Here is a 25,990-nt window from a genome sequence, read left to right as displayed (position 1 = left end):
TTTTTTCCCCCCACAATACCTAAACATGGTTGTTTTCTACTAATGTCTCCATGGAGATGCAAACAGAGGAGCATATTTTCCACTGGAGCTGACAGCTTGCGATGTGGAGTGTCAGTAAATCAGGTATGCTGGTCTAATTGCTGCTTGCAGAAGACAGACCACAAAATCCTCTTAGCTATGACACTAAAAATGATTGAATTCAAATGGAGTACAATGCAGCAAGTGTGAAAGACGTTGTTTTTTTTTTTCAGGCTACAAAACATGAATGATGGATGGATAGAAGAATAGATGAATGGATTATATTTGGGACCACTGGCTCCAGATTTTTCCAGAGTGCCTCTCTCTCTCTCTCTCTGGACTCAGATGAAAGCCCAAAAGTATCAAGTGGATAACGCTATACTTACACTTCTGCTGTAATCCCTATAAACACACATGCAGCTCATAATTTGTGCGCACGGCAATTTACTAAGGAATAAACAAACAACAAAGAGCCTGAAATCAATAGTTGCAGGATTCAAATAACACAAAGCTGCAGGCACCATCCCTGCGCAAACACTTTTAGAAGTGGCCACGGCTTTAGAGCAACAGGTGAGTTTCTCGGCACCTCCCCTGTCTTCTCCAATGCAGCCTTCTAAATATAGAAATTATGCTCCCTGATAATTGGGGGCAGACAACAAAGCCGGCTATATTTCCACCCTCCTCCACCTCCTCCTCCTCCTTGTGCTGCTAAGTTATATCCCCAGCTGACAAACAGCAGGGCTGAGATCAGAGTGTGAGAGCTTGAGTGCTGAGGTAACACCTGCGCTGTCTGACTGGACTGCGAAGATAGACACAGGAGATCACTGACTTCCACACCTGCCCGTGGAACCACGCCACAAAAACCCACACACACACACACACACACACACACACACACACACACACACACACACACACACACACACACACACACACACACACACACACACTTGATTAGGTTTCCTCAAGAGCCCTTTAAGGCTGCTGCTGCTGCTGAGGAGGTGGTGAAAGTCAGGGGGCGTCTATTAAACGTGTGAGACAGCCCTCCAGAGTGGGTGTGGATGAGGGGTCTAAGTGTTTTCAGCAAGGAGTAACGGACCACCTGGAGGAGGCAGAGTGGGTGGAACAAAAGCATCTGTCTTAGGGCCAGGTAGACTCCAAAAACGTTGGCTAAACAAGTTCCAAAGAGCACTTCTGGGCATCAGCTATCACAAGTCAGGATTTCCAGCGTGTTTTAGAGAGCTGACCTTCAAAATGTCAAAGGGGGGCAGCGGGGGTTACGCTCTTAGATTTGCACAAAGTCTGCTTTTCATGGCCACAAAGGTAATGGCGACGAGCCCTGCACTGAAACTTTAGTCTCTTTGGAGGTATTGCAAAAAAAAAAAAAAAAAAAAAGCTGCAGGTTAAAGTGGTTGACAAACTATTATAGCAACACACTCTTTAGCTTGGAAAGATGGGACAAGCCAGGAATGAAGCGCGCCCTGTCCATCATTTTCATGCTTGTTAACTTTCCTAAGCGAAAGCAAGCAAGCGGTGACAGTATCTTTCCAAAAACAAGCATCTGAATCCTTTTTCATGTTGTAATAGGCTTGCGTGTGTTTACCCGGTGGACAGGGGATGTCCATGTGCACGCAGGTTATAATACACTCTGGGATGCTGTCATTAATCGACAACAGAAGTGTGTTGATGTTCAAGGTGTGCAAGTGGGAAAGTCCCACTGCATTGCGCTGCAGACAGGGGAGAATTGGCAGCAGGGTTGGCTCCCCGTATCGAGACTCCCCCACTGGCTCGCCATCACACACACTCGCTGAGATCACAGGCTGAGCTTTCATGCTTCAACACAGATCTGCTCGCAACCATTGAGGAAACTGTACACAGATATGAGATAGTGGCGTTTTAAAAATAAATCACAAATAGGGCTGCTTTGTAGCCCTAAAATCCGACTATAGCATAAAAAAATGGTACCGTAAAAGAATCCTTCCATTAAACATTTTTTAATGTGAAGAAACAGAAACTGTCTGGAAATAACAGAATAGGAATCAAAGACTTGGAGATGCCTGGGCCACATTTGCATTCCATGGTTTAATAAGACATTTCAACCAGTCTGCAATCTTCAAACTGTCAGCAGAGGTTACTTAATCCTTATCACTCTGACCTCCAGTTTTATACAGCTGCTTAAGTTGCATGGTCTGAGCTAAAGGTCAGGTTTTATTTTGTCCTGATCGCGTTGTTGTGCGGCCTCTACATTCACAGCATTCAGGAGGGACGCTTTGAAGTTTTATGCGTGCGACAGGTCTAACGACTCATCCCTTGGCATAATGGTGTCCATAAAGAAAGACAACATTGATCTCGTAAGCAGGTTTATATGTTTAAACTCTGAAAGACAAAGGCAACCAGTAAAGTACACTTCTTTTCCAATATTGTGCTGTTAAAAGTACAAACGTGTGTTATTTAAAGGAGCATTGGTTATGAGTGGACACAGTGAGCAACTAACAAAGTCCCTTTATCTCTTATCATATAGTCTGACAAAAAAGCGTTCTGGTGACATTTGGAGCAATTTATTGTTTGTATTGTCAGTATGTCAGCTTCAGATTCTGCTTATAACACATGTAACAGTAGTTTGGTTATAATCACCGTGTCAAAAAGAATTTTTAAAAAATTGATTCACAGTTATCGTGATAAAAATGCATTTCAGACGCGTGGGTCTTTTCCAAATTTTGCTAATGTTTTTCATATTTTTGGTCATATTACAGTATATCACTGGCTGAGCTTTTTTCAAAATAAAAGACATAACGGTACAGTGTCTCAGTCTTTATATAATCGATACAGTTTCTAGTGGTTTTTCTATATTGCATGTTTCTAACTGAAAAAATATATTCTCAAATAAATAAATATATAACATAAATATATGTATCTAAAAGGAATAAATAATTTGTTACACTTTGCTCTTTTTAAACAGGTCTAGACACAGCCAAGAAAAAAAAAACAGAATTCCTTCAAAGTCCTTCTGAACAAACTGCGGCTCTGTGACACAGTACCGAAATAAAGAGTATCATCTTGTGATACTACAGATTCCCACGGACTCCTCATCAACTGACGTCTCTGTCCGACAGCCAACAGAGGAGACTCTCTCTGACCATTCAGCTCTTTTTCCCATTCATCTCCTATTCCACGCAGGTACTTTCTAGGGTCGTCCGGCCTCTGAAACAAACGACCTCCTCATGCCGAGCGTGCAGACATTCTAGCCTGTCTTCCTGGCTGCTGAGAGATGGCCCGTGCATTCCTACAAGAGGCCCTGGTACCTTTATCCCTGCCAGTCGGGCTGCTGTCCACCAGCCTGCACCGGCCACATCCCTGCCTGCGTCCCTCTCTCTCTTCTCTGCTCCCTGCCTGTGAGGGTTTTAGCAGCTATTCCTGATCTGCACCAGGCCTCCAGGTCTCAGCTGTGTCCCAGGATATCCCTGTACAGCTCTGGCACACGGTCAGGGTCCACAGGCCTGGGCAAGAAATGTGTAAATTTCTGGTGCCGCCTGGATTTAGTCCCATCTCTTGGTGTCCCGTCTTTATTCAGTGCCACAAAATAACGCGTCCCTTTGTCTCCGTGTTTGTAGAGGTTGGAGGAGTACGTGTTGTACCAGTTCTCCTCAAACTGCTCCCTGAAGACACATTCAGCTGTGAGCTTCTCCTGAAGAAAAAAGGAAACAACGTAAGAGAAATCATGAAAGAGAGACACACGACACATTTCATTATTTCTTTAAATTATCTCCCTGAATATCAAATTCTCCAAATATGAGATGCCTGGTGTTATAACATGGTCAAAAATGAGGATTGGGGCAACATGGATAAGCAAAGATGGTACTCACTGAGCCATACAGCTCTCCTTTGTCGTTCATCCCCAGATAGAGTCCAGTGTCCACCCCTCTAATGCTTATCAACCCAACAGCAAGGCTTATGAATTCCAAAATACCTGGAGAAGAATAACACAGTTGTTCTGTACAGACTTTGTCAAAGGCGAAAGAATATAATAATCAGAGAAGCTCAAAAATCCCAATTCAACCCTGTCAGCGGGCCACCAGCACAACTAATACATTGTAAGAAAACAGAATCATATCATACGTTTGTTATTCTCATAATGTTATTCACTCTTTTCATAACTATTTGTTTTATCATAACTCTTTTTAACTTCACAATAGTCTACTTTATTTTTTTTTTTTTATTTTTTTTTTTTGCTATATTACAAATATAACCTTAGCATTTACCAAAACGACTGTGGTCCTTCCTCGTCCCTTGCACTGTGCCATCCGGAAGTATTTCCAGGTGAAATCCAGTTCTGCAGTATAACTGTCTCCTCCTGAGAATCCCTTTGAGGTGCGTTAAATCCGCGGTGGTGCTCCGGGAGAGCCTGTCCCCAGGTATGAGGTGCTCCCCTAACAGCGTCGGACTGTCCCCAGGAGGGGTCAGGAGGAAGTGGGACCCGACGTGTGCGACACCATCGATGCCGTGCAAGACGCCTCCAACTTCCCCCAGAGCGGCGGCGGCGGCGGCGGCGGCAGCCATCCCGTCAGAGCTCAGCGGGTAAAGTTCAGTGAGGAGGTCCGGAGGGAGCGCTCTTGCGTAGTAGGCTACCTGCTTCCCACTGTCACTTACTGCATGTTTACGTCCACCTCCCCCGTTACTTAGTCCCCGCGGAGCAAGGACACGCGGACGCACGGGGTTCTCTCCCCTGACATGAAACACTCACCAGACCTTTCGCTGCTGGCCGCACCGATTGCTCCCTTTTCCTTCTTTTTTTTCTTTCTTTTCCTTTACCGCTGCGTCTTCATCAGCTGGAGGTGGGCTGCAGTTGCTCTTCAGAGAGCCCTCATGTTGCATGCCTGTTCGGAGCGGACGGTCGATGCCTCAGCGGAGCCGTGGAAGAGACGCGGCAGAGAGGGATTCGGTGCTACGGGGCTGAACCGACGCTGCAGTGCAGGTAAAAGGAGCTCCTGGAGGTTTTGCGCTCAAAGTGGCAGGGGTGGTGAGGCAGGTGCAAAACCACAGGACTAGTAATGGGCGGGGCTGTCACAGTTCAGACGTGCCCTGGCAGGGATTTTCTTTTTTCTTTTTTTTTCATTCTCCAAAGGCATAAAACAAGAGAGACACGGGGAGGGAGAGTTGATGGTGGGCCGGGGGCTAAAACTGAGCTCTGACATCACTTAAAATTCAAATCAAACCTTTTGATATAAAATGTATGACACTTTAAATCAACCCACGAGTGATGAGAATGTCAATTTCCGTCTTTTATTGCACAGATTTCAACATTTTTTTTTTCACTCTCGAGAATTTGACGCCCCGTAATCCCGGAGCGACTTGAAACACCCACGGCGTTTCTCGCGAGCTCGGAGCAGCGGGCGGCTCGCGCTGCTCTGCCCCGTGCTGTTGCGCTACCGGTTACGACACCTCAGTGTAAACAGCCATGGCCGCCCTGCGCAGGCTCACCGCCTCCTTCGCCAACGGCTCCAAAACGGGGACGTTGACGTCGCGGGGACAGCAAACGTCCTCTCACGGGGCGAGGGCGCTGACGGTGATCGCAGCGGGAGCGTGTGTCACCGCCGCGGCCGGCGCCGCGTACTACTGCTGCTCGTTTGTCGGCAGGCGCTCCGGACCGAAGAGCCACGTCGGGGCTCGACTCTCGCATCTGGCGTTGCCTTCAGTTTCGGCCAGCGACAAGGTACAGTGGGACGTCAGTCGAGCCGCGGGGCTCCAGCGGCAGCACTCAGCTCGCGGGGAGTCTGACGGACGCGCGCTCCCGTTTCGGAACACGGCAGTACCGACCGGAGCACGTGCCGTCGCGTTAATTAGGCCGACTCACATCATTACGTGCCCGTGACACCACAGTAACAATTAATGTGTCGTCACCATCCGGAGCTGTCCGCGACCTTTGGTGCTGAAATGGGGAAACGGTCAAAGGCGTCTTAGATCACGTGACCTGATGGCTGCCATTATTAAACGTTTTGCCTGCTCTTTCGCTCATTTAACACTTAACCTTAATGAAATTAAATATATATATATATATATTACTCATGTATACATTATACAATATTTATATTATTTGAGGGGTGGATACAATTAATGGAAAACCTGTTTATATTATTTGGTCTAATACAAAAGTCCAGCACTGAACTGTACCGTTGTGAATTTTTGCTCATACGATATCAGAGAGCTGTTGATTCGTAATTGGTCATTTCTGAGGTCATAGTTTGTGGTGTTGTTTTTGGATTGAACTACAGAGACGGGGAAAAAATGGATACAAATATTTCCTGAGATGTATCACTAATTCACTTACTAAAAATCTAAAACTAGTAGGCAAAACAGCCATCACAGTTTATTACAATTTGATGTCTTTACACAGCAGTCCCAAACCCAAAGATATTCAATTTTCAATCATATTAATCATGAAAGCAGCAGAAGCTTAAGCCAGTAGAAACTGCATCAATCTTAGAGCTGAAATGATGCATAAGTTAATCTATTACTTGCAAAGCAGGAATATTCTGGCACAGTGTCACCTACTCCCAAGGCGCAGGATAAAGTTAAATAGTGTTAAAATGTCCAAACCTCAGCAACTACTTTACTATGACACCAGTGCATTTCAGTTTATGGCCTTCATCACTGTCATCATACAGCACGTTACAGAGAAGATTTAGATTTCACATTTTGACAAAACAAGATGTTTGAAGACTTATTCTGGGAGTCAATCAGTAATGGCAACATTTCCTGGAGAAATTTTGAGATTTTTTTTTTTAAATATCCGAATCATCAGTTATGTAAAGGGTTGTTTGTAAATTTTCTTTAAATCGACCAATCGATTTGGTTACTAATCATTCAAGCACTAATTATTAGTTTAACACAGGTTTTCGCAGCACTATTGTAATTCTTTGCATGTCAGATGTTCAAGTTATTTTTTCTGCCCCCTGTGTAATGTGTATTTGGCCCTATTAGCTTACATACCAGCAATTCCAAGTCTCTAGCTCAGACATGTGTTGACAATGTTGACATGATTTTCACAGATCACAGGAGATGTAAACAAACATGTAAATCAGGTCTGGCCTGCACACCTCCAGCTACAGAAGATTCCTTGTTTGATATGTGCAGGTAGGAGGGAGGTGAACTCGACTGCTGTCCGCAGGCAGCAGGAATTCAGGGACACAGGAAACCGGACACTGGGGCTTGGCGTAGGGGCTGACATCTGATGAGAGGCAGGGGTTGTTAGAGGGGGTTTAATGGTTAAGCAGAGGGGGGCACACATTCCCTAGGTGTCTGCTGTGTGCCCAGTGGACCTGGCACTGCGCCACCTGACAGAGAGATCCACTCTGTCTTCACCAATCCAGCCTTCTGATCTGGCTGGGTTTGCACAGTTGTAGGGACATTATCTGGTTCGAAGGGATGAAAAATAGGGCTGACATAACATGCGCCCCATTACTGAATTAAAGCGTGCGCCTGTTTGTTGTTCCACGTGAGCCAGGCTTTTCATGAGAAGAAAAGCTTCTGTGGATTTCATAAAAAGCATCTTTCAGACAGTATTATCACTGTTGATGTGATTGTGTGGTGTTTTTGGGCGTGTGTGTGTGTGTGTGTGTGTGTGTGTGTGTGTGTGTTTACAGGCCAGGACCTATGGTCTGGATGATGGAGATGTGTACATGTCGTCCTATGAAAAGAGATTTCGCCTGTTCAGTTCAGTGGAGTACGACGGGCAGCTGTACATGACTCCACTCAACTTCATCGAATCCGTCACTCTGAACGAACCAAAAAGTGAGTGTGCTTCTATTCCTCTGCTCAAGCCCAAAACACTAAACATTCAAACACACGAGAAGTTCTTAAAGTGCTCATAGGAATGAAAATCTGAATATCTTCAGCTCTGTGACAAAAGGGCAGACTTCATCGGCAGAGGGAGATTGTGTGATAAGATCAAAAGCTCAAGAAAAGCAACTAAATATCAGTTTGTCAGCTGATAGTAAATTATTTGTAAAACTGATAATGAGTTCATGGTTTAAGTGCTCTGTGGCTCGAACTTCTAAAACGTGAGGATTTGCTCATTTTCTCTCTTCCATCATCATAAATTGAATGTTGGTTTTGGATTGTGGATCTGACATAAGCTACTGGAAAACATCACCGTGGGCTCTGGGAACTGATGATGGCCATTTTTTGGTCATTTTATGAAACAAATTTATTGATCCATTTACTGAGAAAATAATTGCTAGATTAATTGCTAAGTAAATTGTTAATTAGTTTCAACCCTGTTGATGTTAAACATTTACTTCTTTTAGACCAAGCAGTTCCAGGAACTAAGGGGCCATGGAAACAAAATTCAGGAATGAATCCAGGAACCAAATCCCTGTTTGTGTTTCCATAATAACTGTCAACATTAGTCATATTAGAGGGATATAAAACGTTGGCGTTGTTTGACATTTTTCACTCATGAGGATTTATCTCTTTAGTACATGACTGCATTACATCATTTTGAAAATTACGTTTTTCTTTCTCTTTCACTTTCTCTTTAGCTTTAGGGAAGTTGGGAAGTTTACAACATAACTTCGTTTTTAAGATGAATAATGATCACAAGTAACATCCATCCCCTCATCCTAATATTAATTCTTGTAGCACTAGAAGTTCTTGCTGACTACATGAATCAATTCTGTACAAAAGCTGTAGAAGCCTGGACTTAATGCTTGACCACTCTTTCCCATTGGTTCCTGGGCCATCAGAAAGTACTATCTTCAGATGATGGACTTTGGTTCCTCCAACTGAAACACAGGGAAAAGTTCCTGCGAAGGTTCTTGGGTTCCTTTTAAGGTTTCTGTTATGTCTTATTCAGTCTGTTCAAAATGCAGAATATAGACTCTGTGAATGTGGTCTAAAACAACTCTGGACTTAAATTACCTGATACATTTAGAATGAGTCTGAAAAATACCCTTTTACTAAAGTCTTAAAATGTGTCGTTTTGTCCGACTAAAAGTTCCAAACGAACCAACAAAGATATTCAGGTTACTATTACATATACTGTATATTTGCTTAAGAATTGACCGAAACAATTAGGCTAATTGATTATATAAATAGTTTGCAATTACTTTTCTGTCCATTGACAAATCAATTAATCAACTTATTATTTCACCTCTAGTGGCAGCAGATTTACCTTTCTTTATTCTTCCTGTACTGTAACTGGGTGCTGCACTGCAGATGCAACTCAGCTTGTGTGATCTTTGCAACTCTGTGGAGAAATCGGCTATATTTGTCAGCAGCCATTTGCTTAATTACACTTACGTCAAGTCATCAGATAAATCCCTGCTCCTTCATCCTCCTATTACTCGAGATTTAAAAACAAAAAACAAAAAGCCCCACTGTTGTTTCCTGGAACATTACTTGTCGCTGAGGGCCTGGGAAGTGTCATCAGACAATAAGTTGCGGCTTGAAGTGCTTCAGTCATAACACCTGCATAAAGATAGACATCTTTACCAGCAACCCCACTTTTATGGCTCATTTATGTGGCAACAATCTTGCAGAGACCCAGAGAGACCAAACTACTTAGCAAGAATGTCATAAATGTAATGATAAGACATTCTGATTACTGTGATTGAATATGATTTGGTGTGTGGCCTGCTGTAATGTTTTGAACATGGTTTCACTAGTCATATAATGAGGATGGTAAACAAGAAGCACTAATGGAACTAATGGAGTTGGAATGTGTTGCAAAATGGTAATCATTGTGTTTTATAGTTATATTGTGGGTGTTAAAAGAGAGTTTTGTCATTCCTATGGATGTTTAGGATGACCTTGGACATGAACATTATGCATCAGTGATGTTTTAATTTCAGAGATAACACATGGAGAAGAGGCTGGTGCAATTATGGCCATTTATCAGTGAATCGTCTGAGTCAAAAATTTAAGTGCTGTCATGTAAATTATTCATATGAGATCCATGAGAATTGCAGGTTATGAAACATTAATTGAAAGCATCAAATACATGCCCACATTGAGGACAATATCTCCCCCTTCCTCACTTTGGTGGAGAGCAAGCCATCACACGGAAATCATAATCCCAGCTTTATACGCAGGCTTTAAAATGTGTCAGTGGAGGGTTATTGTCACTGATGTCCTGGCCAGGTGTTTTTACGATGCATCCCTCTTATCTTCTGCTTTATAGACCATCGGAATGTGTCCATGGAGATACACGGCTTATGTTGCTGTCCACATAGACACCTGTTTTCACTTTTGTTTCCCAGTTATATAGAATTCAGCATTGAAATGTAAAACCCACAAACATGTCAGCTGCTAACTGTTGATCTTGTTTTTTTTAGATAGAAGAGTATGGAGGTCACTTACAAAAAAGGTGAGTTGTTCTGTTGTGAAAGAACCCAATAATGTTTTACAGTTTACAGCTGCTATTAATATAAGATGTTTTATATTGAAGAGGCTTCTCTAGCTAAATACATTCTCAGTTACAATAAATAAAGACTTGTTCATTTTTGTTGATCTTGAGGAGAATCTCTGTTTCACCTCTGTAATTACTGCAATGCCTGTAATGCCAACAAACATTGTGTTATATTGTGAATACCCAGGATTTAGAAATGAATGAGTGGTTTAGAATTTTACTCTCTCAGGAATTAGAAAAGATGCTGGCTGATACCCCACCTGTTTGGAAAGGATCATCTAATTTGTTTAGGAATCTTCGTGAACAAGGTAAGGAACCCACTTGATGTATTAGAGCTGTACACATAAACCCCTTGAATATCAGTAATCCCCCTTTATGCTTTTTTTTTTTTTAAGCATATTAAGGGCTTCCATGTCTCATTCCGAGTGCGCTCTGTTCTGCATGTCAACCTCATATAATCCAGAGCAGAAAGTGTGTGCTGTAAATGCTATCTTATCTCTCCATCAGTCCTGTAACATGTTGTAGATTTATTCTCAGGTAACCTTTGCAAGAGGGCCAGAAGACCATTGGTAATATACAGAAAGTTTCTCCCTAGTTTCTCTAATTAAAAAATGAAATAACAATGAAGTATCCTGGAAAGAACTATATAATTTCATACTAAGTATAGGTAAAGTAGGAATTTCCTTGAAAGAAAAGCTCTAGCTGTTAAACCTAAGTAGATAAATCATGAATTATTTATAGACATTTATAATAACATTTCTGCATGTTTAGCTGAGCTGTTAAATGACTCTGTGTTTAACTAGCAACTAATTGGAATTAATTAATTGAAAGTGTGCCAATTACCTTCTCTGTTTTCCCTATGATTAGTACCAAACTGCAAAAGATTTCCAAAAGACATCAGAAATTATTCTGAACTCATGAACCCTTAAAAGAAAGCCTTGCTGAAAAAGCTTAAAATGGCACTGATTAGACTTGAGTGAGGTTTTAGCGTCGTTTTGCATTACAAATCTCCATCAAACGTTAGATTGGATGGGCAAAAAGGTTTTCCTACCGCTAATGATACTATGGTTGTTTTTTTTTACTCCTTCTCCTGATATTCACTTGTGTGCATTGTACCATGCACAATAAAATTTTTTAGACAATCTTTCAGATCAGGATCAACGATTAATCTGTTTTCAGAAAATTAAATGGCAACCGATTGGATAACCGTTTTTTTCAGTCATTTGTCAAGCAAAAATGCAAAATATTCTCTAGTTCCAGCTGCTCAATTGTGAGGATTTGTGGCTGTTCTTTGTCATATATGGCAGTTAACTGAATGTTTTTGGATTTCTGAACTGTTGGTTGGACAAAAGGAGCAGTTCCAAGATGCCAGCTTGGGGTCTGGGAAATTGTGATTGACTATTATTTGACATTTGATAAACAAAATGATTAACTGATCAAGCAAATATTTGTCACTTTAATGGATAATAAAATTATTGTTAGTTGTAGCCCTAAAAATGTTAACTGACCTATTTGGCTGTGTTGTCATCCATACTATTGCTCAACAAATCCCGACTGCTTTGGGAGGGAAGGAGTAGGACTTGGCCTCAGGACTTCCCAATCTGTCACTATTTTTAGTGATATTCATTGCACAGATTCCTCAAGCCTGTAAACACCGTATGTGAGCACTGCACTCGGCATATGTGGAATCTTCACGGGTGTGTTTCAAAAGAGAATCTGATTGCACTTAATGCGGGTATTGAAACTACTGCTCTCTTCAGCTGCAAACCTCTTTTCATAGTAACGTCGCATGAAAAAAATCTTGAGTCTTGAGTGAGAGTGAAAATCTTTAATTTTCCCACCTGGGTCTGCACGCTCCCACTCAGTAGGTCAGACGAGCTAGTGTATCATCAGATCTCTCTGTTCTGCTCTCTCCTCTGTTGCTTTAGCTAAGTGCCAATGCTGGGATTTGGGGCTTTTAATCCTGCTGTTAAACGTTGTGGCTTTGTCAGGGGAAAAAGGACTGGATTGATCTGTGAACAAAGCATTGCTTAAGAGAATGAGGGAGCTGTTTGAACCCAGCTATGTTGAGACATGTTCCACTGGCCAGCCCCCTGATCACCACGGACATTATGAAGCCTAAGAATGGCATTGAATTACATCTCCGGGACTGCCACTCTGTATGAAGTGTTTCTGTGGAATTCTTTGTATTGTCTAACAACATATACTTGAGCTCAGAGGCTGAGCTGTAGGGAGGAGGGGGGCTCGCCCCAGGAGTGAAGGTGTGTGGTATTGGTGAGACATGGCTGGAATCCTAAAAGTTTTTTTTCCTCTCCTCAACCCATTTAAGCTTTAAAGGCTTTGAAGCTAGAGATCTGTTGTCATTATAAGGCCGTACCTGCCAACCAGTGAGGGCTGGGGTGAGAAGATGGAGTACTTTGTCATGGGGAATTTTTAGATGAACTCTGTCTAATGGCACGCATCACTAATTCTCTTTTCACACCTCCGTTTGTACATGTGTTTCAGTGGTTTTTACATCATCCTATTAGCGGCATAGTTCCTGCCTCTAGAGGAAATGTAAGACAGAGTAAAAATTCCATCTTCTTTTGCTAGTTTTTTTTTTTTTTTTTTCCTTTAGTGTTCCTCTTTCTGGAAACATCTCCCAGCAGCAAACCCTGTACCTGAATTCTTTTCCCATAACACCCAGAGCAGTCACCCAGAACTATCTGAGCTCGATTCTCTATCTTCCCAAGCAAACAAAACCTTGGGAATGCTTTCAGAGTCAGAGGGGAGAAGCCTCCTGAGTCGGCTGAGATGTCTCTTGACACTTACTCTTCCCCTCTCCGTGTCACACAACAAAGACAGCTGAAGGACGCGACACAAAACCTGAATCGGCCATTCTCAATCAGTGACAGATCACTTGAGAATGTATTACACCTTGTTACCCAAACATGATCAGAAGCCGTAGGCTTTAAATTTGTTTGGGTTTGTGTCCAGATAGGTCAGCTCAGTTGTAAAGCCCATGTTTTTGTTAGAGGAACACCAGGCATGAAGTAAAAGGCACCTTTTAAGATGTTATCAGTGACGCGAGAAGATTACTCTTGTCTGAAGGCGTGCAGTGTTTCTTTGGGAGGCTTATTCATGTCGGCCGCATAACTTTGAACATCTGTGAACACCTTGTCGTTAATGCTATTTGATGCTGGAAAAGGGAACATTTTGGCTTTTGTTTCTCACGTTGACTAATTTTTCTCTTTTTTTCCAGGTGTCATTAGTTACACAGAGTACCTCTTCCTGCTCTGCATTTTAACAAGTAAGTAAATATTTTAACTGACTTAAACAGAATTATCTTGAAAATAGTTTAGAAAGGAAAAGGTGACTCTGCAATGTAATTAATTACTGTTTGATTTCAGAGCCCCATGCAGGCTTCAGGATTGCTTTCAACATGTTTGATGTAGATGGGAATGAAATGGTGGACAAAAGGGAGTTCTTGGTGGTATGAACCATATCTTGATAATTGGTTATAATAAAATGCTTTTGATCATTTTTGTTACAATCTGCATAATACCATATCATCCTCTCTCCAGCTGGAAGAAATTTTCCGCAAGAAAAAGGATAGAAAAGAAGTTACTGAAGACGTGCAAAGATTGGAGCAGCAAGTATGAGTTTTAAGACTGTTTTAAAACTGCTCCAATGTATGTATTTTTTTACTTATAGTGGACCAAATGACTATGTCTAATATTAAAGGAATTGTGCTTAGTGGCAAAACCAGTGGTCATCACCTAACTGTGCAGTTCCTCTCAGCTTTACAGAGCTTTTTAGCATCCTTTAGCTCATTGTTTTCGTTTTCCGGTGTGCAACGTTTTCTAATCAACCTCGTTTCTAGCAGCAACAGGCAGCTGTTTCGGCAAAAAAGGCATTAATAAACACACCCACCCCAAATGGAAGACAGACAGAGTTGGCTGGTGAAGACAGTCAAAACATGTAGTTTAGGGAGACCAAAACAGAACAAAAAGAACAGTGAATATTTGACTTACATTCACCAGGTGCCCTGAAACACGACTCCAAATGATTGCTAATGTTGCTTCATATTAGCTGAATGTTTAAATAGGCAGCTGTTTTCTAACACACAACAACATTCTAAGGCAATGATATGTCAAAAGTTGTGTTTTCAGCTTGTTCTGCCTCCCATAAGTGGCCAAAAAATCAATTAATTAGAGCTGCACTAATCAATCATTATGACCAAACCCCTCAGCTCTATGAGGCACTTTAGTGTCTCTTAGCCCACTGTTTTTTTACAGTTTGGAATTTCACTGTTTTGGATCCATCTCGTTTGTCTTATCAGTCCCATTTTCCAGCAGAAAAGCTGTGATAAACCCACACTACCACACTACCTGCTGAGCTCCAAACTGCAGACAGACAATGTTGACAACTAGCTGGTGAACAAAGCAGAGCGATTACCGGCTAAAGCGATATTTCCCTCAGGAGTTGGTGGAGACCAAAGCAGAGCCAAAGGAGAGTGAATATTTGATGTCAGATTGACACAAACACTTCAAATGAATGCTAAGGTTGTTTAATGTCTGCTTGATATGTGAATAAGAAATTGCTTGCTATAATAGCTCAATAACGTGATGATATGTCAATGTTGCGTTCTAAGCTCGCTTTGCTGCTCCCATTAGCCAAAAAAAGTAAATACAGCTCTATCTTAAGTTCTTAAAAATCTTAAATTTGAAGCAGCATCACACATTGTAGATTTTTGCTTGCAACACTTACAGTATTCCTAGAGAGAACACCGGCTGTACATAGGTGAATGTGGTCATACAGGGTAAAACATGCCTGAGGCTTTCATCTCTTTAAGGCTGTCTTATGCTGCATGCAGGTGGATGTAAACAAGCAGAGCCGAATAGAGCGATAAGAGCAACTCTTTGAGGTCTTATCACACAAACACAGCATGGAGGAGCTTACTCTGCTGGGACAAATGTTAGCATCTCTGGACAGTCTTGAATTAATCTGGCGCCCGTATAACCATCAAAAAGATCATTAGAATGGGTACTCTAGATTTGGAAATATAATGATGCTGTGCAAGAAGACGAAGTTGAGGATGAAGACGCATTCATAAAGCTTAAGGAAAGGAGGACTAATCTTGGTTAAACGGTAAAATGACATCATATAAACTTGATGGCTTTGACTTAAAAAATCAATTGATAGCTTACAAACTCATCCCCGTACCTCTTCCTGTTCTATAATACTTTGGTATGCATGCACCTTTTCTCTTTTACATTTCAGGTCCTGCAGCTTTACGGTCATCGCAAATCGCAGCCACACGGTGTACGTATTGTTCTTTCTTCCCGAAGGAAAATGAACGGTTCTGCTTGTTGCATGTATATTTGGCATGCAGTCTTGCTAACCTGAAAATGTTTCTGCATTCTGAGTTAGCACAGAAAACACACATGTATCTCAGGGGCTGACACCACCCATATTTATCTCTATTAACACCAGATAGTCTCATTCACATCCACATTCACTGAAATACATCACTGTGTACCTCAACATTATCTGAAAAATTATCTTTGTGTGAGTGTGTGTGTGTGTGTGTGTGTGTGGGGGGGGGGTAGTGTAGGGGGTGCAGTGCAGATGATTTATGAACTTACCTTTTGTCAGCATTGGGCAAGAGATTCCACTTCAAAAAGCTCTTACCTGAAGACTGACAACGTTTTCACCCAGACCCCCATGTTTTATTTTTACAGTTTCTTGAAGAGTGGTATTTGGGCTCAGGTTACCTTTTGAGAAGGGTTTGACCATGAAGATGGCAGTCAGAGAGGAGAAGCAGCACTGTGAAAAGCACTCAACACACCCAGAGAAGAGCCTACAGCTAACAGAAGGACAGACCCATCTTTTCAGAGTCGGGTTTGAAGACTTTACCTTTAGGTGTGTCCTTTTTGTTTTGATTCCTCCTGCAGTACTCTAGGTATCTTTCCAGCTAAAAGTTCCAAAGTCAAATCTCTTCAAAAACACATACTAACAGGCATGTCTTCAGTGCTGCGGTTGGGCTTTCCCCAGCATATTCTACTTACAAGTGTATCATGATCTTTTCATGGGATGAGACCGGACCAGCGCAGTGCATTAAAGAGTCGTTCTGTAATTAGCTGTGGGATCATATCATATATCTCCCTCTCTGGTGAAAAGGGGTGAGGTGCAGCGGAAAAGCTGTTTCGTCAACCGTCTCATATTCCCCCTCAGGCTTGAGAGACGAAAAAACTGAATAAGATAAATAAATATTATGAAATCAAGCAAGCCATACACGTGTTGACGGCGCCTGGCTGTTTATGGTTGGTTGTGTGCTTTTCAGTGAGGTGATGTTGAGACTTGAGAGGCATCTAGACTGAAGAAATGATAGGTTGAAAAAGCAGAAGAGAGAGTGAGAGACACCAACATGGCTTGGCTTATAGCTGGTTGTGAGAAATCCTAGTTTTTTTTTAACTACTTCGAAGACAGATTTTCTGTGATTTTTTTTATTGTACATGACAACAATTACAAGCAAATTGTTGTTGACAGTTGTGTTTCAGTGTAGCTGTAGTTATATTAGTCCCACAGCAGCTGAGAGACCCAAGGGAGCGGTGTAAACTGTAATAATAATAATGATTGGTTAATCTGAGAACAGGAGCGTGACCTCATTGAGAAAAATAGCACAGAGTGGCTCCTTTGTTCCAGACAGCATTAAGCAGCGAAGGTGACAAAAACAAAAGACCAAAAAATATTACAGAAATGTACAGTATCAAATCAAAATCTGAACCTATTTCACACTAGCACTGTGGATGGCAGGTGTCTGATATCCTGCATTTACCTGGCAGCTTAGTATCAAATGAGGATAGTACCAGTTAACCTGGCTTGAATCATCCTCCAGGTCTTACGCCCTGCATGCTTTGGACATGTGTTGGCGGTGTCGGCTTAACGTTCTGCCAAGAGGCTGCATGCATCGCTGCAGAGCAGGCTCATGTCAGGGCTGAAGGGCCTCTCAGATACACTGGTGTCAGCCCTGGTCTGTTTCTGCCTGTTCTGATTGTGTGTCTGTCTCTGTGTTTCTGTGGATAGCATGCTCACCTATCTGTCTGTCCTCTGCTATACTGTATGTGTCTGACTCCTCATCCTGTTTCTAGTCCCTGTGTCTATGTTCTCCTGCCACAGTGCGCACCCTTCGTGTTTGTCTGTCCATTTTCCTTTCCCTAATCTAGTTAACATGTGCCAGAAGTATTTTGTCTTCTAACAGCTGTGATTCAATTGCTGCCACAGGTTCGTAGAAAAGACAGTCAGCATGTGGAGGCCCGGGGCATGTGGGATGTTCTCAAACGTGGCACAAGTCAAGTTCTGTTTTCTGATCTCACTGAGGTAGTGAATCAGTCATTAAGATGCTTCTTCACCTTTGACTATTGTACTTATACAGTAATACCATACAACAGGCCCTGCTGTATCATCTGACTGTCCTTCCTGTTTTGTTTTTAAAGAAATTCCTGCGCTATAGAAAGTTCTGCGCTAGCAAGCACAGTGGAATGTGTTCTCGATTTATGCACCTGACCTCTTGTTAGTATGAGTAAATACTCAAAGAGCTCCTGTAATGTTTCCTCTAACAAAAGTAGCATCTGTAACAAGGGGTGTAGCATGTGTAATAAATCTGTTGCATCGGGAAGAAATGAGAAATGGCCCACTGTTTGGTTTGAGGCACAGTGAAAATTAACCATTAACTCTGAGTAATTATTCAATAGTTGAATCTGGGTATGGCTATTAACTAAGTTTCAGCATGGTTAAATAAATGCCATTGTTAATGTTTACCTGATGTTACCACAATAGTCCTGTATGTGACAGAACAGCTTATCCCGGCTGCTGGAACTGAGATTTTGCGAAACCTTAGACAAGGTTTGACTGAATTGTAGCAGTAATCTGTTGTGCATTGCTGCATTTTTGTTGCTTTTACAAATAATATCACATCTGAGGTGGATATTTAAAGCTATAAGGAGTGATAACGTAGTTAACTTTTGGTCCTTCTGATAGCACGTGGATGAAAAAACAGAGACAACGCTGCTGGTACATTTCTTTGGGAAAAAAGGCAAAGCTGAATTGAAATTTGAAGATTTTTACAAGTGAGTTGAGATACCTTTTGTCTGCTCTGTCATTAATCATGATGTCCCTGAGAAAATTATTATCTCACACTGTAATATTCATTGTGATTAATCATTTTCATACCACATTGAACCTCCAACAGCTACACCTTTAGTAGTTTTGTTAGTGACTGTTAAGGGTTCCTTTGTGCATGTGAGTTAGTGGTGGTGGCATTTCTTGTCAGCAGCTGCCGTCCGTCTCGCTCCTCCAGGTTCATGGACAACCTGCAGACAGAAGTGCTTGAGATAGAGTTCCTCTCCTACTCCAAAGGCATGCCCACCATCAGCGAGGAAGACTTTGCTCAGATCCTCCTTCGCTACACCAAGGTGGACGACGTCAGCAGATTGGAGAACTTGGAGAACGTGCGACACAGCATGCCGGATGAACAGGTGCGCTGTTTTTCCTTCACATTCACTTTTTCATGAAATGCTACCACTGAAACTTCCCATTTCTCATCTTAAAGTAAAAGGTGTAGACAGAATAATATTAACAATATGATCACACACTGGAGCAGGAGAGATTAAATTGGACATTATTATATTGGTTTTTCAGAGTTTTTTGTCCAACCCCTGTCGTTTAACCTAATCCTTACCTCTAATAATTCTTCACACTCCCTCCATGGCAAATAAAGTCAGAAGAACAGCTAGCTTGGCTCTGTCCATTGTTTAAAAATGTGCCTATGTCCCCCCGTAAAGCTCACTAATTCATGTTGTATCTAATTTGTTTAATTTACATCGAATTTTTAAATTACAATTTCTGGTTTTAGGGGGGATACGTGTTGGAGCTAATTGACAACACCTCTCTCCATAGCTCAGGTTGCCATATACAGTCAGTGATATATAGGTGCCTGTACAGACACGATGGTACAACACCTGGCACCCTCACTTTAATGACAAGACTCCAGGAAGTCAGTGCACCCTTCGAAGAAATAGTTCCAGCATCTAACCCCCAGTAAAATCACAAAGAGTCATTTTTACATGTTGGTTTTTGTTTAGAATTAACAACCAAAATATAGTGTGTTACTTGATGTGCTTTAGAGATGCTGCTAGAAAGACTTTTTTAACTTTAGAGATAGCTAGGCAAGCTTTTTCCAGTCTGCATGCTAAGCTAAAATAACTGCATGCTGGCTATAGCTCCATATTTAGCTGACAGACATGAGAAGGGTGTCGATCTTCTCATCTAACTCCTTGAAAGAAAGTGAAAAAGGGTTTTTCTCAAGATGCTGATCCCTCTTTTATCAGACTTTTCAAGCAACAAAGATTACAATTTTAAAATTCCAACTTTTTTATCCGCCATTGAGAACAAATTAAAAAAAACATAAAGCTTGCGTGACACAAAAAAAAACCTTCACATGGCTACACGTGGTTGTAAATCCTAGAAATAGTCTGTAGTTGTTTTGTTTGAATATGGGAGTATTTTACTCCTCTGTTTCTTTCAATACCACTGTGTGAGTTAGCTGTTGAGTGAAGCATCCTCATTTGAGCTTTAATTTGTTTTTCCTCTTGGCACGCTGACCCGCATGAAAAGAAGCCAGCAGCTCCTCAGCCACCTCGAGTAGCCTGTTGCTAGATCTCCATTGATAATCAAGTGGTTCTCATCATTAGGCTAAGAGATATTTTATGGCCCTCACCTTGTTAAAACAGCAAAGCGTCACAGATTAGTCATTACTCCATTTGTTAGGGTGTGTGTGTTGCCTGTTCGGCAGGGCCCCCGGCAAAAGAAGGAGCTAGTAGCTGCAGGACGGTTGAGTGGACATCAATGGGCTCAGTGTTTGAGTCATCAGCCAAGCCTGAGATGTTTGGGGATTCATCACTTTTGTTTTTGTTTATGCAAGTATCAGGTTAATCTGCTTTAGAAAAGTTTGCAAACGGCCTGACCTCTTCCCAAAAGCTGCAGTCCTCCCCCACTGCTGACAGCTCAGCGTGTCCATACTGCGCGGGGAAAATCCAGCAGTGTATACTTTGTCTGTTTGGGTGTGTTATCTATCTGATGGCTTCAAGGTCCCACACACACGAAAGAAACCCCCGCAGGATGAAAGGAAGCAGATTATTATGTATTGTGTGAATTGTAGCACTATCTTTGGCTGGAGTGTTGACACATGCAGCCGTTCGCTTTATGAAGCACTTTATAAAATCTCATGTTACATTTCACGAGGTTTATGTTTCATACATTTTTATTATTGTTCAGTGTTGTCATCTCTTTGCAGGGGATCACCTTTGAGGAGTTCAGGTCCTTCTTCCAGTTCTTAAACAACCTGGAGGATTTTACCATCGCCATGCAGATGTACAACTTTGCCAACCGCTCCATTGGTCAAGGTAAAGACTCACTTTGCAGTCAAATACGAGCTGCACAACACATACAGTTGAGTCACTGGATACTTTGGTTTTGAGTGAGTTTTACTATTTTTGCTCCTCTTGATGAGAGCCACTTTTTGGTTACTTTCTCATGTCTCTGTTTGCAGTGTAGTTAGTTAAATTCATGGATATCTATGAGAATAGCAGCTGCACTCATGGGGGAAACACAAACCTCTGCAGAGATGACTGGCTGGACCAACCATATTGTAATTTACCTGCTCTATGCTTGAAGGTGCTAATTTCATCTTGACAAAAAAATATATAAAGTACATTGTCTATCAAACATCCAGTCATCTTATTGTTTACACAGAGCCAAGGCGCATACATACTGTAGCTGATGAATAAAAACATCCTTTTTGGAAAACATTATTCCAACCACAATGTATTTGTTAGAAATTTGTTTGTGCTTGTGGGAGTTTTTGTAGACTTATAAGCACAAAGGTTAAACCCTCAAATCTGATGAGCCTCTTATAAACACACTTACTGTTTTGAGGTTTTTGTTATAGGTATGTTGGTGCTATCAACCACATGTCTCCTGAAGAAACTACACTACAGGGCCAAAAGCATGTGGACACCTGAACATTAAACCCACATGTGTCTTTTGAACATACTCTACGAACAGCCAGTAACTGCTATAACGGCTTCCACTCTTCTGTGAAGGTTTTTCCACAAGATTTCTGAACCTGGCTGCAGGGATTTACTCCCATTAAGCCAGGAAAGCATTACTGAAGTCCAACACTGATGTTGGACGATAAAGCCTGGCTTGCAGTAAGTGATCCAGTTCATCCGGAAGGTGTTGGAAGGAGTTGAGGTCAGGGCTCTGAGGAGGTCAGTTAAGTGCTTCCACACCGAACTGGGAAAGCCATTTCTTCATCTACTTGGGTTTGTGCACAGAGGTACTGATTCCTTGGTGATATCGTGTATCCGTTTGAAGTCATTTATTAGTCCATTAGAAAGAAAAATCTGGTGACATCATTAGGGTAATTTTTTTCAACCTCTGAAGAGCTCCTCTAGAGCCACAGAGGACATTATACAACATTATACAATTCTTTTCACAGTCTGACTAGTCCTCCTTCCCAGTAAACTGGACTCCTTGACCTTCACCAATCAATGGAGTGCCCCTTTAATATCTGATAAAGCTCTTTTTACGTTCCAGAGCTATCATTCACTCATGAACAATGTTTGGTGTCTGTGACTGTCCTCATCCTTTAAATAGCAGGTGTAGATACAGTTTTACAATGTTATACTACTATGATCCAGCAGCTCAGAAGGGAAGCACTTGCCAACCATTACACATCTTTCCCACCAAAGTCTTAATTAAAACAGTTTTCTCTTTTTAATCTCTCTCCTCTCAAGCTTTTTCAGGAGCATTAGTCTTGGGGTTGGTCTTTATTTCTTTTGGTCTTTATTTCTGAAGGTCTAGGAGACACAGTTCAGAATCTAATGGTCGCCGAATAAGAATATAGTTTGCAAGCGGTTTTTGATCACTAAAGAATATGTAGTTCCCTCCATTAAATAAGCGCTACTTGATCTCAAAGGTATCCATGAATTGAGTAAAGCTCACTATGTGGCTGCATGCAAAGACATAAAAAAGGCTTCTAAGATTTTGTCTTACTGCTTTAAATGTCATATTCAGAAGAGTTCACCCGAGCTGTCTACGTGGCTACGGGCGTCAAGCTGACCCACCACTTGGTCAACACCGTCTTCAAGATCTTTGACGAGGATTACGACGATAAACTCAGCCATAAGGAGTTCATTGGAATAATGAAGGACCGGCTGCACCGTGCCAATGGGGTGAGACAGCAGAGGTCATTTAAAAGGCCAATTATCTCTGTTTTATGACAGAAGAGATGTCCTCGCTCAGCCTACTCTCGTCCTCCCTCATCAGCCTCAGAGAGCAGCTCCTCGGAGGACTGACTAGGAGAGCAGCACAGATGCGTTAGTGTCAAGACTCCACGGTAGCACTGGTTGATGTGAAAGATCCGAGCGTTACAATACTTTCTGTCAGCTACTTCTTAATGTGTAATCTGTGTAGGGATGCCAAAAAGAGCTCAAAGATGGACACATGGATGCAAAGTCAAGTCAGATTTAACGTGATGAAGGACAAACAAGCAAATACGGCTTGATGCGGAGCTCAGAAATACATGTTTATTTTCAAAACAGGGTGCTTTTACACAATTAGGGCTACTTAAGCAACTATTATCAACACAAACATCATCTTTCCTGTTTAATTACAACTTGAAGCAAGCACTAATTATGTCTCTTTTTTCTTTAGGTAATGGTGCACTTAAACACCTCCATGCTGTAATGTCTAAATTACACTCCTGCCACTTTTTATTACTGGAACACATCTCACCTCTGTGTCTGTGATTAGTGATTTTTGTGAAATTATACTGCCACCTAGCGGGACATAGGAAACTGGTCTCATGGATTTTTTTCCCTCCTTCCTCTCACACGCGTGTACAACACACACACACACACACACACACACACACACACACACACACACACACACACACACACACACACACACACACACACACACACTCACAGGGTGTTCGAGTGGAGGAGAAGTTCAACTCTTTCAAGTCCTGCATGAAGAAGGAGCTTTCAGGCAAATAGGTAAAAGTCTTTTCTCACACTGTCAGCGTTCCCTGATAAATGAGACAAGAATAAAGATATACTAGTTATGCTTAATGTGAGGCGTAAACATGCTACATGAATTCTCTAACAGAGTTTCTAGGCACGCTACTGCAGTATAAAGTCAGTCTTTTCAGATGAGTTTTGAGGCCCAAGCTATTCTCGCCTGAAGCATTAAGTTACACTGTAATATTAACACCTGATCAACTGCCACCAGATACCAGCTTAAGTCTGCACACATGAGCAGTGAGCAGTGCAGTTTACAACCATATAAATGTTTCAAAGGAAATGCACCTTCCTTGCGAGGGCTTGATAATTTGCCTTGATAAAACTTGGGAAAGGACTTGATCTGAAAATTTCTGGATACCGTGCCTCAATATGAAAATGTCTGGTTCCACAAATCTGGAAATTTTGAGAGAAAAGAGAAAATAGCCTCCATTTATCCTTGTTGTTATTCTCAACAGTCAATATGTCACTTTGACACATTATGTTACCTTGTCAGTAGTTAAAGGGATAGTTTGAAATTTTGGGATATAGTTTTTTGCCATGAGTTTGGATGGAGACCACTCTCATGTCTGTGCTGTAAATGTGAATCTATAGCCAGCAGGCGGTTAGCTTAGCTTAGCACAAAGACTGGAAACGGGGAAACAGCTAGCGTTTCTCTGTTCAAAGGTCACTGATTCCACCTACCAGTGCCTCTAAAGCTCACTGATTAACAAATTATAAATTGTAATTTGTTTAATCTTTGTCAAAACCTGACTCAAAAGTGTAAAAGAGAGATGGCGACATGCAGTGGACTTCCTGCAGTCTTAAGGTCACTGTGAGTTTGTTAGGCAACCACAGAGACTACAGGAAGTCTCTGTAGAGAATATTAAGAGAACTAGTAAAATCTACAGATATTATAGATATTTGGGGAGGCTGCTGGGTTTGTTGCCCGTTTAAAAATCATATGAGGATTTGTATGCTGAAAATCTACAGGTGTAGTCACTGCAGAAGACCCAGATCTTTTTATGCATACTTGCAGAACTACTGCAGCACTTGTGCGCCAACAGGTGCAAGGAGTTTTTTCAAATTCTAGTTCCTCAGCATCTAATTTCTGGTGTGTAATATATGAAAGAATTGCCTGCTGGATTTATCAACGGCGTGTATCATTTTCTCTCTGTGTTGTCACCAGGTGAAGATCCCAGCATCAGTGCAGGTCATACAAACTGGACGAGCTTTGCCTCCTCTGTGCTCTCCCCCAGGGCAGAAAGGTTAATGCATGCTGCAGCATCTTATTGCACCATGTTAGAAATGTTAAATAAACAGGATGTGGCACAAACAGGATGTGGTCATCCTAATTCACAAGTCTAGCAATTGGTCAAACAAACACGTGACCTATTGTGAACACACCGGTTTAAAACTATTTATTGATTCATCTACTTGTAAATATATTTATCAGTTAAAGATTATTAACACTGATTTTATATATTTATCTATATGTCCAAACATTGTTTTATTACTGCTTTGCTAGTGTTCATTTTGATTCTCCTTATGTCTTGAGTTTATTCTGTATGACAGCAGCATTACCCACATACTTTGTGAGTTTATCTGCTCTGCAGCCCCCTGCACAGATTGGTTTAGGACAGCAGCACCTCCCCTCCCCCTTATCCTCCTCCTCTTTCCCAAAGCACTGCAACTAAAATCCTCCAGGATCCCCCAGAGCCAGAAGGCCTGAACGCACACACACACACACACACCCAGTCTGTGGCTTTGTCACTGTTAAACTATAGGCAGCTACCAGTGTTAATCATCTCTTGGCTTGTAAAAACAGAAGTGCTATTTTCATGCCACTGGCAGGGATGACCTATTTATAAATATGCAAAATATTAAAGCCATATCTTTGTTCCACTCTTGGGACACTCACCTTAAAATAGTGTTGGTTTTAAATGAGCATTAGATTAAAATGACCTTCCCTTTAGGCTCTTTAAGGAAGAGTTTACACATTATCTTCTTTGCAGAATTCCTCACTTGTACTTCTATGTTATGGAAGAATTCTCGATAACTCTTGTTTCCTGGTACAATCTTTGCTTTGGGTGGCGTTATGTACTGAAAAAGACTGAATATATCAACATGTTACACGCTCTAATATTAACCAGACTGATGTATTTGTATTTCAGACTGCTTTCTGTTTGAATGTTGAATGTTTGGATTAGTTAGTCTACTTCTTGAAGAGTTTTGGATACTTCCCAACTGCTGCACTGATGTTACAGCGCAGATGCATTTATAATGACATGGTGCAATAAATATAGCATAAAATCTCTGGCTTCTTGGTTATTTTCTGCTCTCTCGGTCAATCCCACAAAAAGCACACATGCTGGAAATTGCTTGTTCAGTTGCTGTTTTCAGACAAGTCAGCTGACAAACTATGAACTGCTCTCACTGCCCTCACCAGCCAAACCTC

At 41.6% G+C, this 25,990-nt stretch overlaps 2 protein-coding genes across 3 annotated transcripts; one reads left to right on the top strand and one right to left on the bottom strand.

The window, feature by feature from the left end:
• Positions 1-2,207: 2,207 nt before the first annotated feature.
• On the bottom strand, positions 2,208-5,418 carry fgf20b (fibroblast growth factor 20b). Its single transcript, XM_040120513.1, has 3 exons — positions 4,278-5,418; positions 3,882-3,985; positions 2,208-3,703 (listed from the first exon to the last, which is right to left on the bottom strand). Exons 1-3 carry the CDS (start codon positions 4,573-4,575, stop codon positions 3,458-3,460), a joined length of 648 nt encoding a protein of 215 aa, XP_039976447.1. The 5' UTR covers positions 4,576-5,418; the 3' UTR covers positions 2,208-3,457.
• Positions 5,419-5,467: 49 nt separating this feature from the next.
• On the top strand, positions 5,468-25,831 carry micu3b (mitochondrial calcium uptake family, member 3b). 2 transcript variants are annotated; one of them, XM_040120511.1, is made up of 15 exons: positions 5,468-5,728; positions 7,659-7,806; positions 10,350-10,381; positions 10,653-10,731; positions 13,665-13,712; positions 13,813-13,895; positions 13,987-14,058; positions 15,686-15,727; positions 17,690-17,785; positions 18,446-18,534; positions 18,765-18,942; positions 20,760-20,868; positions 22,544-22,701; positions 23,461-23,529; positions 24,722-25,831. In XM_040120511.1, the coding sequence occupies exons 1-14, from the start codon at positions 5,474-5,476 to the stop codon at positions 23,527-23,529; spliced, it is 1,458 nt and encodes a 485-aa protein (XP_039976445.1). In that variant the 5' UTR covers positions 5,468-5,473; the 3' UTR covers positions 24,722-25,831. The 2 variants fall into 2 exon arrangements, with proteins under 2 accessions (XP_039976445.1, XP_039976446.1); XM_040120512.1 differs by lacking the exon at positions 17,690-17,785.
• The last annotated feature ends 159 nt before the right edge of the window (positions 25,832-25,990 follow it).

Source organism: Xiphias gladius, chromosome 23 (assembly GCF_016859285.1).
Source record: "Xiphias gladius isolate SHS-SW01 ecotype Sanya breed wild chromosome 23, ASM1685928v1, whole genome shotgun sequence".
Lineage (NCBI taxonomy): Eukaryota > Metazoa > Chordata > Actinopteri > Istiophoriformes > Xiphiidae > Xiphias > Xiphias gladius.
The sequence above is the reverse complement of the archived record's forward strand: the minus strand, read 5'-3'. Positions and strand labels throughout refer to the sequence as shown.

Bases quoted from the DNA above. Each gene is read 5' to 3' on its own strand.
- fgf20b (XM_040120513.1), bottom strand. From the start codon at position 4,575: ATGGCTGCCGCCGCCGCCGCCGCCGCCGCTCTGGGGGAAGTTGGAGGC. The intron at 3,986-4,277 runs GTAAATGCTAAG...ATTCTTCTCCAG, and splicing joins GAAGGACCACAGTCGTTTTG to GTATTTTGGAATTCATAAGC. The intron at 3,704-3,881 runs GTGAGTACCATC...TTTTTTCTTCAG, and splicing joins AAGGAGAGCTGTATGGCTCA to GAGAAGCTCACAGCTGAATG.
- micu3b (XM_040120511.1), top strand. From the start codon at position 5,474: ATGGCCGCCCTGCGCAGGCTCACCGCCTCCTTCGCCAACGGCTCCAAA. The intron at 17,786-18,445 runs GTAGTGAATCAG...TCCTTCTGATAG, and splicing joins TGTTTTCTGATCTCACTGAG to CACGTGGATGAAAAAACAGA. The intron at 20,869-22,543 runs GTAAAGACTCAC...TGTCATATTCAG, and splicing joins CAACCGCTCCATTGGTCAAG to AAGAGTTCACCCGAGCTGTC.